Source organism: Phyllostomus discolor, chromosome 1 (genome assembly GCF_004126475.2).
Source record: "Phyllostomus discolor isolate MPI-MPIP mPhyDis1 chromosome 1, mPhyDis1.pri.v3, whole genome shotgun sequence".
NCBI classification, from domain to species: Eukaryota; Metazoa; Chordata; class Mammalia; order Chiroptera; family Phyllostomidae; genus Phyllostomus; species Phyllostomus discolor.
The window spans coordinates 89,862,052-89,882,325 of record NC_040903.2 but is presented as its reverse complement, the minus strand read 5'-3'; the positions used below and the strand labels follow the sequence as shown (position 1 = coordinate 89,882,325).

Sequence of the window (20,274 nt, the reverse complement as noted above, 5' to 3'; positions counted from 1 at the left end):
TTCTACCTGATAAGAATTCATGGTCTCAAACATAGCTGGATCCTGAATGCTAACCAGCAATGCTTCCATTCCCTTTGCTTTTCCCCTCTGCAAATATTTCATAGTTTTATCACTCTCCTCAAGCTTTCAATCTCATCTCTTTTTTTATAACTCTCGAAGGATAACCTCCTCTTCAACTTCACAGAAAATATAGAAGACAACTGACAAAAACTCCCTCAAAATTTTGTTTACACCTGGCCAACTCTACCTTATACAAAGTGTATCTGCACCTACCATCATCTCTCATTAACATAACGCCTCCTACATACTAAAACAGAGATAGAAAAATGAAGTGCTGCTTTCCCTACCTCACTTCTACCATACCTTGAATTACTCTTCTCTTTCTTTCAAGGCTAGGGCAGAGGAAATTAAGGAAAAAAAACTTTAAAAAATAACACCAGATTTAGGATATTCCTCTTTTCCAAAAGTTTCAACTATATTTTTAAATGATATTTTCAAATACATCAGTGACTCTACAGACTTTCTAAAAAAAATCACAATGATAATAAATAAAAATCACATGTATACAGTAAACTTTATTTAGGTCTTTCACTGAGAATATGTTCTCCTCCCAAAAGTAATTTCTGCAAGAAAATACAATTTGTTTTCAGTTACATGGGGTTTCATGGAATGTAATTCAACACACTGTTTAATTAAAACTTTTTCTTAAAAAATTCAAAAGCAAGCATCATTTATGCATGTATCTCACTTATTCAACCTACTCTAACATAATACTACAGTTTTAAAAGTATTTAGCAACATTATTTATATTCTAAAAGTACTTCACTACCATTCATGCAAATCAAACACCCTTTACCATGGGCTTTACAATGATCAGGAATTCTTTTAAAATTAAGCGTTAGCATCCAGGCATATAGGGAAAAAAGCAAAATATAAGTGATTGCTATTTGATTTGAAATGATTTTAGTTTCAAGCTATGGTGAGTAAAAATGAACTAAAAGCAAGAATGGAGAAAAAAGGGTAAGGAAAGAAGAATGAAAGAAATAAGACAGGGCAAAAGAGAAAGAATCTAAATAGTTTTACCTACTCTTCACTTGAGCTAGTTCACTGTATTATAATTCACTGTATTGTATGAATTATCTAATCACGGTTCAGAGTCCTTCATCCTTACACTTTGTTTCCCTAGAGCACAACATTAATACATCAATTCAGCTTTCTAAAGCTGTAGCAGGAAATAACAGTATTTTCTCTAGTTTCACACTCAGAGGTTCATCTTATTTCCAGAATTTTTAAAAATTTTATTTAAATTGTTCTTGCAGGACAATTTTCTATCTTTTACTCCCATCCCAACCCACCCACCCAACCCTCCCCTCCTCCCTCCCATTTCCACACACCCCTAGTTTTTATCCATGTGTCCTTATACTCGTTCCTATAAACCCTTCCCCTTTTCCCCTGAATTCCCGCTCCTCTCCTCTCTGAACTCTTGTCAGTCTGTTCTTTATTTCAGTGTCTTTGGTTATATTTTGCTTGTTTCTGTTTTGTTGTTTAGGTTCTTGTCAAAGGTGAGATCATATGGTATTTGTCTTTCACTGCCTGGCTTATTTCACGTAGCATAATACTGTCCAGTTGCATCCATGCTGTTGCAAAGGGAAGGAGCTCCTTCTTTCTTTCTGCTGCATAGAATTCCATTGTGTAAATGTACCATAGTTTTTTGATCCATTCATTTACTGATGGGCATCTAGGTTGCTTCCAGCACCTAGTTATGGTAAATTGTGCTGCTATGAACATCAGGGTGCAAAGGTTCTTTTGTATTGGTGTTTTAGTGTTCTTAGGATATAGCCCCAGCAGTGGAATTGCTGGGTCAAAAGGCAGACCCATTTTTAGTTTTCTCAGGAAGTTCCATACTGCTTTCCATAGTGGCTGTACCAGTATGCAGTCCCACCAACGTGCACTAGGGTTCCCTTTTCTCCACAACCTCTCCAACACTTGTTGTTTGTTGCTTTGTTTATGATGGCCATTCTGACTCGTGTGAAGTGGTATCTCATTCTGGTTTTAATTTGCATCTCTCTGATAGCTAGTGATACTGAATATCTTTTCATATGTCTTTGGATCCTCTCTATGTCCTCCTTGGAGAAGGGTCTGTTCAAGTCCTTTGCCCATTTTTTAATTGGGTTGCTTGTCTTCTTAGAGTGGAGTCGTGTAAATTCTTTATATATTTTGGAGATTAAACCCTGTCTGAGGTATCACTGGCAAATATGTTTTCCCATACAGTTGGTTCTCTTTTTATTTTGATACTGTTTTCTTTAGCTGTGCAGAAGCTTTTTATTTTGATGAGTTCCCATTTGTTTATTCTTTCCTTTATGTCCCTTGCTCTAGGGGACATGTCAGTAAAAAAGTTTCTGCATGAAATATCTGAGATTTTCCTGCCTACGTTCTCTTCTAGGACTTTAATGGTGTCACGGTTTATATTTAAGTCTTTTATCCACCTTGAATTTATTTTTCTATAAGGTGTAAGTTGGTGCTTGAGTTTCATTTTTTTGCATGTATCTGTCCAGTTCTCCCAACACCATTTGTTGAAGAGGCTATTTTTACTCCATTTTATGTTGCTGCCTCCTTTGTCAAATATTAATTGACTGTAGAGGCTTAGGTTTATTTCTGGGCTCTCTGTTCTGTTCCATTGGTCCATGTGCCTGTTTTAATGCCAGTACCAGGCTGTTTTGATTACCTTGGCCTTGTAGTACAGTTTAGTGTCAGGTATTGTGATCCCTCCTATTTTGTTCTTCTTTCTCAAAATCACAGCAGCTATTTGGGGTTGTTTATAGTTCCATATAAATTTTTGAAGTGTTTGTTCTATGTCTGTGAAATAAGCCATTGGTACTTTAATAGGTATTGCATTGGGTAGTATGGACATTTTGATGATATTCTCCCAGTCCATGAACATGGTATATGTTTCCATTTGTTTGTGTCTTCCTTGATTTCTTCCTTCAGTCTTATGTAGTTTTCTAAATACAGGTCTTTTACCTCTTTGGTTAGGTTTATTCCTAGGTATTTTATTTTTCTTTTTGCTGTTTCAAATGGGATTTTTTTCTTGATTTCTGCTTCTGCTGTTTCATTGTTGGTGTACACAAACGCCTTTGATTTCTGGATATTGACTTTGTATCCTGCTGTTTCGCCAAATTCATTTATTAGGTCGAGCAGTTTTTTGGTGGAGTCTATAGGATTTTCTATGTACACTATCATGTCATCTGCAAACAGTGACAGTTTTGTTTCCTCCTTTCTGATTTGGATGCCTTTTATTTCTTTTTCTTGTCTGATTGCTGTGGCTAAAACTTCCAGTACTATATTGAATAGAAGTGGTGAAAGTAGACAGTCTTATCTTGTTCCTGATCTTAGTGGAAATGATTTTAGTTTTTGCCCATTGAGTATGATGTTGGCTGTAGGTCTCTCATATATGGCCTTTATTATGTTGAGGAATGCTCCCTCTATTCCCACTTTGCCTAGTGTTTGTATCATAAATGAGTGCTGTACCTTATCAAATGCTTTTTCTGCATCTATTGATATGATCATGTGGTTTTTGTCTTTGCTTTTGTTTATGTGATGTATTACATTTACTGATTTGCTAATATTGTACCATCCTTATCCTTGGAATGAATCCCACTTGCTCATGGAGAACTTTTTTTTCTTAATTATAAAATTAGTAAAGTCAAATGCCTAAAACCTAGTTCATAATTTTTTAACTCTACCTAATTCTTATGCTTTAAGTGGAAGTACACCATGAGGTAAAACTAAAACACTGAGACAGAATAGTCAGGGCAAAAAAAAAAAATAGAGTGTTGGGGGGCTGTATGGAAAAAGGATTAAGCAAAACAGAAAAAAAAAAAAACCCTCACAGACACTGACAATAACATGGTGATTACCAGCAGGAACAGAAGGAAAAGGGGGTAGAAGAAGTAGAAGAGGGTAAAAGGGAAATAAATGGTGACAGAAGACTCGACTTTGGTAATGAATGCACAATACAATATGCAGATAAAGCATTATAGAATTGTACACCTGAAACCTATATAATTATAACCAATATTGTCCCCACAAATTCAATAAAAATTTTTTAAAAATTAAAAGAGAACATTGATATTAATATCTCTATATACACAGTAAACAGAAAAAAAACTATCCTTCATTAATTTAAATAGGAAATTAAAAATGCTATTACTATTGCCCTCAATTTTTGTCTCACATAAAATTCTGCTTTCATGTATAATGAGGTCTCTCCAGAAAAAGCCTAGCCATTGTTAATATAACAAGAATGGTTTGTGTGACATAGATGTAATCTGGCAGCCAAGGAAAGCAGACTGGAATGCATATATGTGAACAATGATGACCTCACTGTACTAGTCAGTGTAGGCAGTAGATGCTATTGAGTGAGCATATGTACTGTGTGGCCGTCACATTCAAAATGACTGAGTTAGTAGAGCAACAAATCTGTGTCAAATTTTGTATCAGGCTTGAATATTCTTCCATAGAAACTATTTGGATGATTCAGAAGGCCACAGCTATGGGCAACTGGTGATTGGCAGCTTCATCACAACAATGCACCGGCTCATGTATCACATCTCGTGCAGAGTTTTTAGGTGAAACATAAATCACCCAGGTGCCTCAGCCCCCCTATAGCCCAGATTTGGTGCCCTGCAACTTCTGACTTTTCCCAAAATGAAAATCACCTTTGAAAGGGAAGAGATTTCAGACCGTCGATAAGATTTAGAAAAATACGATGGGACAGCTGATGGTGACTGGAAGAATATGTGAGGTCCCAAGGTTCCTACTTTTTATGGTACTGAGGCGTCACTGTCCTATGTACAATGTTTCTTTTATCTTCTTCAAAATGACTCTGTTTTTCATAGTACATGGCTGGATGGCTGGATACCTTCTGGAAAGACTATATATATATATATATATATATATATATATATATCAGTATATCTATCTACCTATATATATATATATATATATATATATATATCAGAACAATTCTATTCTCTTTCAATATTTTATCTAAATACTACACTATGTCAAACAATTGAAATAATTTTCCTCAAAAATAATCATCCAGAAGTACTCAAAAAAATAAAGATGAAACCTTCCATAAAGATGGCATTTTATAGTCTGATTTTATAAAGAATATGAAGCATAACACAACCCGAGTTCAATTCCTTGTTGTCTGTTCTTCTACTGAACTATAATTCAAACTTTTTTTTAGGTACCATACCATTTAAAAATTATATTAGCAGCAAATGTCGTTGGGAAATAAGTCATATTTATTCCTCCTACCTGAGAACTCCATCTACTTGATCTTTGGTGTATCCTTTTCCACCATCACCACTGCCAGCTGAGGTGTCCTTTGTGCAGTTAGGCTTCCTTTGGTCAGCATTACCTGATGGTTTTCGGCAATGAGGGCTATTTCCAGCCGTGCTTCCATTTTTCATAATTATTTCCAATAGTGCTGTAGAAAGATACAGAAAGTATACTATGCCTGTTCACATCAAGGTACATAAACATGGTCTTGAGAAGAACAAAAGAACTCCAAAATTACCAATATGGACTCTCTATATAGCACAACAGGCAAAATTGATAAAAGTGATAAAAAGGAATGGGTTTTGCTTGCTACAATAGCAAGTGGATTCATAACAAACTCTTACCGGCAGACTCTCAAAACTAATCAGTCACAGCTCTCTTCCAGAACAAAGCCACATCAAGGAGAAACTACCAGGAACAGTACCCAAACTGAAGAGGGCAGGGGCAATAGAAAAAAAGGAAAGAGAAACTCCAGATAAATGGGGAAAGAGAAAGGAGTGAGATCTTATTTAGCAAGGTAATATACAGGGTCCAGCACAAACAATGCCCCTTTTTTATGAGCTGGTAATCTGTACCAAATCTTTTATTAAAAAATCATAAGCATGTAATTCTGTAACATAACCATATCACACTCAAGCACACTGTATGACATTTTAGTGAAATGTTCACATTGCTGTCCATCTTGTGTGAGACATTCACATACCCTACCAACCACGTTCAATGGTGTTACTTCTACCAGAGCCTGTATTTTCAACCATTACACAAAAAATGAAGAAGAGTCTCTCTGTGTATTTAGAAAGGTTAACTACACATAAAAATGCATGAAAGAAAATGAGAGAAGTGAAATATTATACAAAGTTATTATAAGGAAAAAAAATGGGAATAAAATAAATCTCTGAAGAAAATGAACCACGAAGACTTGCTGACAAAACAGGTATACAATATAACTTACTACTTCAAGCCACACTGAAAGAACTTTAAGAAGTTACACATTAGACAAAGTAATAACATAATATTAGAATTAGAACCCCCCAAATTATGTCTATAAGAAATAAAAAATTAAGAATTATTAAATTAGAAGAAACAAGGAGTTAATAAACACAACAGATGTCTATGTCAAAGAGAATATATAGAAAGTCAAAATATTTTAAATGATAAAGATGAAAAATTAGAAAGAAAATGGCAAATATTAAAGATAAAGATGATCCAACATACATACACTAGGAGTCCTAACGGGGGAAAAAAACCTTAAGAATATTGATCCAGATTAATGAACATTAAACTATAATCTAATAAAATTAACTGGGCTTCTATGCAAAAAGATAAAATGACTATAAGGGAAAGAAAAATAGATTGTCATCAGACTTTGATCATCAACAGTAAATACTTGTACAAAACAATGGGATAACATACTTAGATAGCCAAAGAAGGAAAACTGGAGCCAAGGATTTCATATCCATCTAACTTTAAGCATTAAGACCACAGATCAACTGTTTTTAATATTCCAGAACTTACTGAGCATAGTTCCCATAGACCCTTGCTAGAAATCTGCTAGACAACAAGCTTCAGGAATCCAAAGTATTTAGATATACACAAGGACTGATGGGGAACATTAAATGTCTAGTGACCTAGAGATTAGAATGAACGATGATTTAAAAAGAGAGTATACAGTAAGTAATATGTTCTGACATTCTAAATAGGTTGAAATATTTTTTTTAAATAGTGAGCTTATTCAGTCTTTCTTTTTACTTGAAAAAAATATATATATATATATTGACCTCCCCTCCCCTCCCCTTCCCTTCTCTTCCCTTTCCTTCCTTTTGGCAGCTTAGGCCTGGAAGCTTATTGAGACCAAGGAAGCAGTAACAACCAAAAATAAGGCTGAGTTTGATACAGCCTGCACCTATGGGGTTAAGGAGGAACTCATTATGTACAGGGGGAATTGATTAAGTAAACTGAAGATAATAGGAGAAACATTTCTCACTGTCAGAGAATAGAATTATAAATATGAAAATGCACAAGGCTAGAATGAACTCTGTGGTAGACTTTAAAGAGAGGTTTGTGACTTTCATACAGATATTAAAATGAACATAGATTAAATTACTATAGATGTGTACAGTCCCACATACAAACACATATAACACAGATATACATACACAGACATACATGCATTCATACATACATATATTTTCCTAGCTCTGTCTCCTGAAGAGGCCTAGGGGCAATGACATCCCTGTTACAATGAGTTTATCTAGTGTTTATATCTATTCCCAAGTACCACTGTCTACGAAAAAGAATCAGGGCTCCTTAGAGGAACAACTGATTCCCAGAGTAAAAAACAAAAAGTGGGCTTGAAAAAATTTTTGTGCCATAAAGTAGAGATGCTTGAAAAATGATGAGGACATGTCAAAAAGACAGAGGGCTCCTGCTGACTAAATCTGAGAAAAACTGAACCTCAAAATAAATTATAGTAATAGATTAAATAGGAATCCTTAAATCCATACTAATAAATTGAGTAAGTTGAATGCCAGCTAATAAGTTGTAGAATGAATAATAGAATTAGAAAATTACCATTTGAGCCCTTGCTGGAGTGGCTCAGTGGGTTGAGTGCTGGCCTGTGAACCAAAGGGTCACTGATTTGATTCCCAGTCAGAGTTGTGGGCCAGGTCCCCCTAGGGGACATTCCAGAGGCATGTACACATTGATAGTTCTCTTCCCTCTTTCCCTCCCTTCCTCTCTCTAAAAACACATAAATAAAATCTTTAAGAAAAATTGCCATTTGACCACTATCAGAAATTTAACCATGAAAATATCATCAATGAATGCTAAAAGGAGTTGGTGAAAGTATGTTATGGAACAGAACATTTACATAGTCTCCAAGTATTCTCCCACAAAATACTTATTAATTATAAAGTAAAAAATAAGTAAGTAAGTTTTTAGAGTGGAGAAACTTGGCATCACCAACTTAATCAAGTGATCAAAGTTAACCTCACAAATAAGGACCAAATCAACATAATGTGTTTCCTAATATGTTACACTAAGAAAACATCACTTCTATGGTATTTCTGCCCAAAATTTCTATGTGGAAATGTCAAACCCAAATTGAGGGAAAGTGAATAAAATGAGTGGCCTGTATTTATCAAGAATGCCAAAGTAAAGAAAAGAAAAGCTGTATCTGGAGAATAAAATATGTCCATAAATGCAACTTGAATTGTTTTTGCTATCAAAGATACAATGGGAAAAAATGGCAGAATTTGAATGAAGTACATGTATTAACTTCATGATTTGATGGCTATATTGTGGTTATGTTAGGAGAATACCCTTGTCTTAGAAAACATACATTGAGTTATTTAAGGGTAATGGGACATCATGCCTACAACTTACTCTTAATTAGTTCAGGAAGAAATACAACAACATATTGCATGTATGCTTGGTGGTAGGGTTGGGGGAGGAAGGCACAGGATATAGGGAGGGAGGGCATGATAAAGCAATTGTGGCAAACTTTTTATCCAAATGGAAGCTGAGAAAATATACATGGTAAGTTTGCATTATTCTGTGACTTTTCCCTAAGTTTGAAATTATCACAAAATTTAAAAAAATATTAAAACGGGGAGGGAAATGGAGAATATATGCAAAGACAACTGAAGTGTTTTCAATAATTATATTAGTGGGTAGTGTTGGTAACATTACTCTGAAACTTTTATGTATATGATGTGGCATAAAGCAAATAAACAATCATGTCATATCTATTATTTACTATGGCCTTGAGAAACAATTACTACTATGGAAGGAATTGTTTCTGTACACTAAAAAGGTCCAGAAAAAAATGAATAATCTGGTATCCACAGCACCCTTAATGCCAGACTGTAATGCTGAAATACCATGTTCCATTAAAAGAAACTTTGGCTCTTATTGGCAATATGCTTGATTTCAGGTCTAGTACAGGAAATGTACAAGAGGAGCATGAAACAATGTTATACCAAAAAGCAGACTGTCTACAAGACTGCCTGAGTAACCTAATAGGGAGTCCCGCTACTTTTGGAGAAAGGAACCAACTCCTTTTCTTGAAAACTGATCAAAGCAATAAAGAACTTATTCAGCCTTTCCTATATGAATTGTACCACTGTGTAACCCTAAGATAGGTGAAGGGGAAGTGTCTCTTCATAGAAATATTTTAGCTAATTAATAAAATATTTTTAAAAATTGTAGAGCCAGAAATGAAAGTGGTTAGTATTTACAGGTGGCCACAATGTCCCCATGTATGCTAGTTAGAAGTTATCTGTATGCCCCCTTTCATTTTCAGCACAAACATGTTCTCCCAGTGTTTTTCTGGACATCTTCCATTTTAACACCTATATGCTGAATACTGCACTAAAGCAGTATTATATAGTTGTTTTAGATTTTTAACAGGTATTATGATACTGAAATTTTTTCTAAAATTCCATATATAAGGGTCCTACTTAACAATGATTATGTGTGTACATGTGCTCACACCAAACACTGGTTCCAAAGAGTTAAAATGTGCACAGGCTCCATTACCTCTGGGTCTCAATATCCAGTTTTGTCATCTAACAAATGGAATCAGCAAAATTTTCTGTATTAGCAGTCACTGGAACCAATGTCTGAGAAGGCAGTATGATTCAGTTCAAGTACTGCCAGAATTTAAAACACACTGGATTTTCCTGTTTATTAAGTCTTAGCTATCACGTGAGTTCTCATTTAAAATAATGTACAGTATTACAAACATTAGTTGGGCAGATATAGTAATTATGATCCAGATTACATTTATTTTTGGATTGAAAACTATCCAGCCTCATTTTTCTCCATTCACTTTCCAGACATACTGCTTTGCCTGGAGTTTTAACATACTCTGCACTTTTAAGAAGCAGTGAAAAGTACCATATTTTGCCATGTACAATGTTCACCCAAGTGTTTGGTCCAAACGTTCAAGAAAAAAATCTTTCCTTTTAATTTTTTAATTCAATTATTGATTGATTGAAACAAAACTGATTATTGTGTTCTAGAGTATTATTTTGCATACAGGTATCATTATTGCTTCTAGAGTTATACTTTAAAATAATAAAATTTATTATTTTTAAAACTCAGTAAAAGAATTAAGAACATTTATATAGATACAGAATTAGTACCACCCATATATAATGCTCATCCTTCTCTTTCCCTCAAAAATTTGGGCTAAAAAAGTGCACATTATACATCACAAAATACAGTAAATGTAATATTAAAAATGTTTATGTGGATAATCCAGATGTGAAGAAACAAGGTCTGTTTTTATTTTATAAGGTTCTGCCACACATCTATTATATATAATGGCCATCATTAGCAGAGTCTAAAATAAGAACACATGATTTGAAAAACAAAGAGATTTTCCCCCTCTTCTTCACAAATCTAGAAATAGCTTTTATTTGTGTGATTACAAAAGTAGTGTTGCTCATCTAATTTAAAAAAGAAAACGTAACACGGTAAAAAAAAATCATGTATAATTCCCACACAAGAAATAAATGGAGGCGTAGATACAAACACTTCACTTCCTCACAGAACCAAAAAAAGGGTAACAAATTTTAAAAATAAAAAACAACCAGAACTGCCAGAAAATCAACCTGCATGGAAGTCTGACAACAAAGGAGCTAAAAAAGAAACATTCGTCCAGACTGGTAAGAGGGGTGGAGATGGATAGCTGGGTGGAGAGGATGAACCGCAAAGCAGCAGCTGGAGGACCAGGGGTCCCACATTTGAGTGCAGATAAGCCGGGAGCAACAACTAGGCAGTGAGACAAACTGCCCAACCCAGGTTTCCAGTGTGGGGAAATAAAGCCTTAAAAACTCTGGCTGTAAACCTGTGCGGGTTGTGGCAGCAGAAGAAACTCCCAGTGCCAAAGAAGAGTCCATGGAGAGACCCAGGTGGTCCTAGAACATACATAAGCTCATCCACCTGGCAGCCAGCACCTGAAAGGGCACACTCAGCTTGTGGGAAGCCAGAGAAGTGATGGAAAGTGGGCTAAGTGCCCAGCAAGCTAGAAAGCGGCATTGTTTCCTCTGACCCCTTCCCCATAGACAGTGCCACAAAGCAGAGACCTGGGTTGCCCCACCCTGGCAAATAGCTAAGGCTCCGATCTTATACATAACAGGTGCACCAAGACAAAGAAATATGGCCAAATTAAAGAACAGATCAAAGTTCCAGAAAAAGAACTAAGCGAGGAGGAGATAGCCATTCTATCAAATGCAGAGTGCAAAACACTGGTAATCAGGATGCTCACAGAAATGATTGAGTCTGGTTGCAAAATGAAAGAACAAATGAAGGATACCCATAGTGAAATAAAGCAAAATATTCAGGGAACCAACAGTGACAGGAACTAAACCAGGACTCAAAGCAACAATTTGGAACAAAAGGAAGAAATAAACATCCAACCAGAACAGAATGAAGAATCAAGAATTCAAAAAAATGAAGAGAGGCTTAGGAACCTCTGGGACAACTATAAATGTTCCAATATCTGAAATATAGGGGTTCCAGGAGGAGAAGACGAAAAGCAAGACAGCAAGAAATTGAAAACTTATTTGAACAAATAATGAAGGAAAACTTCCCCAATCTGGCACAGGAACTAGACATGCAAGTCGGGGCAGCTCAGAGTTTCAAAGGAGTTGGATCCAAGAAGAAACATACCAAGTCACATAATAATTAAGTTACCTAAGATTAAAGATGAGGAGAGAATATTAAAAGCAGCAAGAGAAAAGGAGACAGTTATCTACAAAGAAGTTCCCATAAGACTATCAGTTGATTTCTCAGAAGTAACCTTGCAGGCAAGAAGGGGCTGGAAAGAAGTATTTGAAGTCATGAAAGGCAAGGACCTACATCCAAGATTACTCTATCCAGCAAAGTTTTCATTTAGAATGGAAGGGCAGATAAAGTGCTTTCCAGATAAGTCGAGCTGAAGGAGTTCACCATCACCAAGACCTTATTATATGAAATGTCAAAGACTTACCTAAGAAAAAGAAAATGATCAAAACTATGAACAGTAAAATGACAACAAACTCACAACTATCAACAACTGAGCCTAAAAACAAAAACAAAAACAGAAACTAAGCAAACAACTAGAACAGGAACAGAAGCACAGAAATGGAGATCACATGGAGGGTTATCAGCAGGGAGGGGGGAATAGGGGAAACAGTACAGGAAATAAAAAGCATAATTGGTAAGCACAAAATAGGCAGGGGGAGGTTAAGAGTAGTATAGGAAATGGAGAGCCAAAAGCCAAAGAATGTACATGTAAGACCATGGACATGAACTAAGAGTGGGGGTGTGGGGGAATGCTGGACGGTGGGATGGTCCAGGGTGGAGGGGGATACAGGGGAGAAAAAATTGGGACAACTGTAATAGCATTATCAACAAAATATACTTATAAAACAAATCACACACTCATTATGGATATTTAACTATAGTTACTCTAGTTACCTAGTGCTCTAGCAGCTTAGATATTGTTAAACAAAATTAGAATAATCTACACTATATTTGTAGCCTGCCTTCATTTAGTTCATAACACAGTGTATGTCATTTTACAGCAATAAATATAGGTTCACATGATCCTTTTTTATGAAGACCTTATTTGGGACTGTTGTAATAGGGGGGAGAGAGAGAAATAATGCTCAACTCAGAATTCAGCAAAGACAGTTGGGGATTTAGAGCCAATGGAGCAGAGTGAGGGGGTCAATGGATGAAAAATTACTAAGACACATCATCTTTTTTAACAGGTACAGAGTACATGAATGCAATGCAACTTATTTATCAATTCTCACTGTTGGATATTTACCAGTATACTCTTTTCAAATTTTTGCTACAGTGACACCTTTACATATAGGATCTGGCACGAATAATGTCCCTTCTATCTTCTTTTTCTTAGATAAGTCTCTTTAACATTTCATATAATAAGGGCTTGGTGATGATGACCTCCTTTAACCTGACCTTATCTGAAAAGTAGTTTATCTGCCCTTCCATTCTAAATGAAAGCTTTGCTGGAGAGAGCAATCTTGGATGTAGGTCCTTGCCTTTCATGACTTGGAATACTTCTTTCCAGCCCCTTCTGGCCTGTAAGGTCTCTTTGGAGAAGTCAGCTGACAGTCTTATGGGAACTCATTTGTAGATAACTGTCTCCTTTTCTCTTGCTGCTTCTAGGATTCTTTGCTTAATTTTTATGTTGGGTAATGTAATTATAATGTGCCTTGGTGTGTTCCTACTTGGGTCCAACTTCTTTGGGACTCTCTGAGCTTCCAGGACCTTCCTGAAAGTCTATTTCCTTGGCCAGGTTGGGGAAGTTTTCCTTTATTATTTGTTCAAACAGGTTTTCAATTTGTTGCTCTTCTTCTTCTCTTTCTGGCACCCCTATAATTCAGATGTTGGAACGTTTAAAGATGTCCTGGAGGTTCCTAAGCCTGTCCTCATCTTTTTGAGTTCTTGTTTCTTCATTCTTTTCTGGTTGGATGTTTCTTTCTTTCTTCCGGTCCACACCATTGATTTGAGTCCCAGTTTCCTTCCCATCACTATTGGTTCCCTGTACATTTTCCTTTATTTCACTTAGCGTAGCCTTCATTTTTTCATGTAATTTGCAACCAAACTCAACCAATTCTGTGAGCATCCTGATTACCAGTATTTTGAACTGTGCATCTGATAGGTTGGCTATCTCTTCATCACTTAGTTGTATTTTATCTGGAGCTTTGATCTGTTCTTTCATTTAGGCCATTTTTTTTGCCTTGCGTGCCTGTTATGTAGTGAGGGGCAGAGCCTTAGGTGTTCACCAGGGTGGGGCAACCCATGTCGCAGCATTGTGATGCTGTATGTGGGAAGGGGTCTGAGAGGGAACAATGGTGCTTGCTCTGCTCTCTGCCGGATTTCAGTTGCTTTCCCCAAGCAAATTGGACCCTTCTGGTGCCGATTCCCATGTGGGTGGGTTTGTGTACATTCTAGGATCCTGTGGATCTCTCCACCAAACTCTCCTCTGAGGCTGGGAGTTTATCCTGGCACCTCAACACCCATAGGTGTTTTCAATCAGTGGTTTGAGGTTATATTTCCCCTCGCTAGGGCCCTAGGTTGCACAGTCCATTCCGCTCCCCAGTTGTCCCTCCCAGTTTATCTGTGTGCAAAATGTGGGACTGCCTGCTCCAACAGCCACTGCCTTGCCTCAAGTCCTCTCCACCCAGCTGCCAGTCTCCACCCCTCCTACCGGTCTGGACGAGTATGTCTTTAACTCCTTGGTTGTCGGACTTCCATACAGTTCAATTTTCTGTCAGTTCTGGTTGTTTTTTGTTTTTAAATTGTTGTTGTCCTTCTTTTGGTTGTGGAAGGAGGCGCTGTGTGTCTACCTATGCCTCCATCTTGGCTGGAAGTCATCATATTATATTTTAATTTTCTTTTTTTCACTTTACTTGTGCTCCAATAACACACTAGTTTTAACTGTCTACTTTCTATTCTTGTTATCCAAAGTATATATTTCTTGTCATATTATTGTTGTTCTAATACTATTGTAAATGATTGCTATTCCATACAATGGTAAATACTACACAGCACCCCTCTCTGATTTTAGCCCAGTTCACTTTATTCCTGAGTATTATTATTGTTGTGGTTAACTCTATTCTCTCGCACTCTATGCCTACTTTCTATCCTTTATTCCCACTATATCTCACCATCTAACCTTGCACAAATGCTCTGTTTTCTGGATTCAGCTCAGAATCCTCCTCTGCTTTAACAAGAGTCTTATCTCTCTTTCCCTTTTATAAAAGATGGCTAGTTGGGTGAAATATCATGATTAACACTATACTTATCCAAAGAATCTCCTATCTCTTCTCCACTTGCTTGTGCTTTAAATCTCATAGAATACTCTCCCGCTGTCTTAATCCATTTTGCCTAACCCCTGCCACTGATCCCATAAAAACAGGTGGGAGCTGCAAATATCAATATACCCAATGGAGGAGAGAACCCACCAACAAAGGAATCACCAAAATGTAAAAACCCAAGTACAAGAGAGCCCACACAAATAGAGGAAAGGGCAAACCTCAAAGCATCCAGACAAGGAGATCAGAGACCATACCACTGAATCACACAGAATTCCTACCATAGGAGTTCACCCTACAAAGATAGCTAGCAAAGCGAAACATCAGGATGTACAGAAACAAAAAGTCACGTAATATGGAGACAAAGAAAAAACCTGCAATCTAAAGGAATGAAAGACTCCCCACAAAAAGAGCTAAATGAAATGGAGGTAAGCAAACTATCAGATATAGAATTCAAAATAATGTTTATAAAGATGCTCAAGAAACTCACAGACAACTACAAGGAACTAAGTGAGAACTACAACAATATGAAAAAGGAAATAGAAACTATAAGCAAAAACCAGGAAGAAATGAACAATAAAATTTTGGAAATAAAAAATGCACTACAAGGAATTAAAAGCAGCCTGGACGAAGCAGAGGACCCAATTAGTAAGCTGGTAGACAAGGTGGAAAGAAACACCCAAGTAGAACAGCTGCATGAAAAAAAGACTAAAAGAATATGAAAATAGCTTAAGGGAATTCCAAGATAATATGAAACGCAACAACATTAGAATCAGAGGAATACCAGAAGGAAAAGGAACAAGGGATAGAAATCCTGTTTGAAAAAAAAGTGACAGAAAACTTTCTGAACCTGGAGAGGGAAAAATCATGTAAGTTCAAGAAGCAAGGAGAGTCCCAATTAAGATGCCCTCAAAGAAGCCAATTCCAAGACATATCACAATTAAAATGCCAAGTATTAAAGACAAAGAGAGAATCTTAAAAGCAGCAAGGGAGAAACAAGAAATAACATAAAAAGGGGCTCCAATAAGGTTAACAGCTGATTTCTCAACAGAAACACTCCAGTATAGGAGAGAATGGCAAAAGATATTCCACATGATGAAAAACAAAGACCTGCACCCAAGATTACCCAGAGAGGCTCTCAATTAAAATGGAAGGTGAAATAAGGATTTTCCCAAACAAAAAAAAAGGCTGAAAGACTACATCTCCACCAAATCAGCCCTACCAGATTTACTAAACGGACTACTATAACAAGAGAAAGGAAAAGCAGTGAAAGAGAGAGGAACACAGGTACAAAGGGGGGAAAAGTGAACAAATACCTATGAATAATAACCTTAAATGTTAATGGATTAAATGTTCCATTCAAAAGATATAGAATAGCTGAATGGATAAGGAAACATAACCCACACATATGCTCCCTGCAAGAGACCCATCTCAGTACAAAAGACCTACACAGACTGAAAGTAAAGGGTTGGAAAAAAATATTCCAAGCAAATGGACAGGAAAGAAAAGCCGGGGTAGCAATACTCGTACCAGACAAAATAGACTTCAAAACAAGGGCCGTAAAAGAGACCCAGAAGGACACTTCAAATACTCAAGGAAAAATTCCATCAAGAAGACATAAACATTATAAACAAATGCACCCAACACAGGAGCACCCAAATACATAAGGAAAATCTTGGAGGACTTCAAGAAAGATATTGACAGCAACACAATTACAACAGGGGTTTTTAACACCCCACTGTCAAAAATGGATAGATCTTCCAAACAAAATATCAAGAAAGATACTGTGGCACTGAACAATGTCCTAGATCAAATGAATTTAACTGATATATAAAGAGACTTTCATCCCAAAGAAGCAAAATACACATTGTTTTCCAATGTACGTGGACATTTTCAAAGATAGACCACACAACAGGACACAAAACAAGCCTCAACAAATTCAAGAAAACTGAAATCATATCAAGTATTTTCTTAGACCACAAGGGCTTGAATTAGAAACCAACCTCAAGGAAACAATTCAAAAATATTCAAACTCATGGAGACTGAACAGCATGCTATTAAACAAGGAATGGAATAATAATGACATCAAGGAAGAAATCAAAAGGTTTCTGGAAACAAATTAAAATGAACACACAACAGTGCAAAACCTATGGGACACAGCAAAGGCAGTTGTGAGAGGGAAGTGCATAGCAATACAACCATACCTAAAAAAGATAGAAACATTTCAAATAAACAACCTAACCCTACACCTACAAGAACTGGAGGAACAACAACAAAGACAGCTCAGAGCAAGTAGAAGGAAGGCAATAACCAAGATCAGAGCAGAATTAAGTGACATAGAGACTAAAAACCCAATTCAAAGGATCGATAAATCCAGGAGCTGGTTCTTTGAAAAGATAAACAAAATTGACAAGCCTTTAATCATATTCATCAAGAAAAAAGGAGAGAGGACACAAATAAACAAAACCAGAAATGAAAGAGGAGAGATTACAACTGATACCACAGAAATACAAAGGATTGTAAGAAATTACTAAGAACAACTATATGCCAAGAAATTTGAAAACCTGGGTGAAATGGACAAATTTCTAGGAAAATATAATGTTCCAAAACTGAACCAAGCAGCAGAAAGCCTGAACAGACCAATAAAAGCTAACAAAACTGAAGCAGTTAACAAAAAACTACTAGCACGCAAAAGCCCTGGACCGGACTGTTTTCACGGGAGAATTTTACAAAGCATTTAAGGAAAAGCTATCCCCTATCCTTTACAGACTCTTCCAAAAAATCCAAGAAGATGGAAGACTCCCAAAGTCTTTTTATGAAGCCAGCATCATCTTAATCCCAAAACCAGACAAAGACATAACAAAGAAAGAAAATGTCAGGCCAATATTGCTGATGAACATACCGTATTTTTCAGACTCTGAGACACCCCCCCGCCAAATCTGGGAGGAAATGGGGATATGTTTTAGAGTCCGAATATAGCTTACCTGGCTCACTGTGTGTGTGTGTTTGGGGGAGGGGGGGGGTGGCAGCCTATGTTATTTACATTATTAAATATTTTACCACATTTTTTGCTTCAAAAATTTTTTTCCTATTTTCCTCCTCTAAAACCTAGGCACATCTTATGGTCTGGTGTGTCTTATAGTCTTAAAAATACGGTAGATGCTAAAACCCTCAACAAAATATTGGCAAATCACATCCAGCAATACATTAAAAAGATCATACAACATGATCAAGTGGGATTCATCCCAGGGATGCAAGGATGGTACAATATTTGCAAATCAATAAATGTAATACATCACACAAACAAAAGAAAAGACAAAAATTACACAATCATATCAATACATGCAAAAAAGCATTTGATAAAGTACAGCATCCATTTATAATTAAAACACTCAGCAAAGTGGGAATAGAGGGAGCATTCCTCAACATAATAAAGGCCATACACAAGAGACTGACAGCCAACATCATACTCAATGGGCAAAAACTAAAAGCTTTCCCACTAAGATCAGGAACAAGACAAGGTTGTCCACTTTCACCACTTCTATTCAATGTAGTACTGGTAGTCCTAGCCACAGCACTGAGACAGGAAAAAGAAATAAAAGGCACCCAAATTGGAAACGAGGAAATAAAACTGTCACTGTTTGCAGATGACATGATAGTGTACACAGAAAATCCTATAGAATCCACCAAAAAAATGCTCGACCTAATAAGTGACTTTGGCCAAACAGTGGGATACAAAGTCAATATTCAGAAATGAAAGGCATTTTTGTACACCAACAACAAAATATCAGAAACAGAAATCAGGAAAAAAATCCCATTTGATATAGCAACAAGAAAAAGAAAATACCTAGGAATAACCCTAACAAAGAAGGTTAAAGACCTGTAGTCAGAAAACTACACAACACTGAAGAAAGAAATTAAGGGAGACACACAAAAATGGAAGCATATACCGTGTTTATGGATTGGAAGAATTAACATCATCAAAATTTCCATATTACCCAAAGCAATTTATAGATTCAATGCAATACCTATTAAAGGGCTAATAGAATATTTCACAGATATAGAACAAACACTTCAAAAATTTATATGGAACCATAAATGACCCCAAATAGCTGCAGCAATTTTGAAAAAGAACAAAGTAGGAGGGATCATAATACCTGATACCAAACTGTATTACAAGGCCACTGTAATCAAAACAGCCTGGTAGTGGCATAAGAACAGACACATAGACCAATGCTACAGAATAGAGAGCCCAGAAATAAACTCAAGTCTCTATGGTCAATTAATGTTTGACAAAGGGGGCAGCAACATAAAATGGAGTAAAAACAGTCTCTTCAACAAATGGTGTTGGAAGAACTAGACAGCTATATGCAAAAAAATGAAACTTGATGACCAGCTTACTCCATACACAAAAATAAATTCAAGGTGGCTAAAAGACTTAAATATAAGTCCTGACACTATAAAAGTCTTCCAGGAGAACATAGGCAGGAAAATCTCAGATATTCCATGCAGCAATATTTTCACCAGTATGTCCTCTAGAGCAAGGGACATAAAGGGAAGAATAAACAAATGGGATCTCATCAAAATAAAAAGCTTCTGCATGGCTAAAGAAAACAGTAGTCAAGTAAAAAGAGAACCAACTGTAAGGGAAAACATATTTGCCAATACCTCAGACAAGGGTTTAATCTCCAAAATACATACAGAACTCACATGACTTTACTCCAGGAAGACAAAACACTCAATTAAAAAATGGGCAAAGGACTTGAACAGACACTTCTCCAAGGAGGACATAGAGGGTCCAAAGACGTATGAAAAGATGCTCAGTACTGTTAACCATCACAGAGATGGAAATTGAAACCACAATGAGATACCACTTCACACTGGTCAGAATGGCCATCATAAGCAAAGCAACAAACAACAAGTGTTGGAGAGGTTGTGGAGAAAAGGAGATCCTAGTGCACTGTTGGTGGGACTGCAGACCAGTGCAGCCTCTATGTAAAACAGTATGGAATTTCCTCAGAAAAGTAAAAATGGAACTGCCTTTTGGCCCAGCAATTCCACTGCTAGGACTATATCCTAAGAACCCTGA

At 36.5% G+C, this 20,274-nt stretch overlaps 1 protein-coding gene across 3 annotated transcripts in view; it reads right to left on the bottom strand.

Moving 5' to 3' along the window:
• Window positions 1-20,274, bottom strand: part of DNAJB14 (DnaJ heat shock protein family (Hsp40) member B14) — a 50,605-nt gene that overhangs the window by 23,923 nt on the left and 6,408 nt on the right. For all 3 annotated transcript variants that reach the window (XM_028506071.2, XM_036026040.1, XM_028506069.2), the window contains exon 2: window positions 5,326-5,497. In XM_028506071.2, coding sequence (XP_028361872.1) covers window positions 5,326-5,497 — 172 coding nt within the window. The remainder of the gene's footprint in view (window positions 1-5,325; window positions 5,498-20,274) is intronic.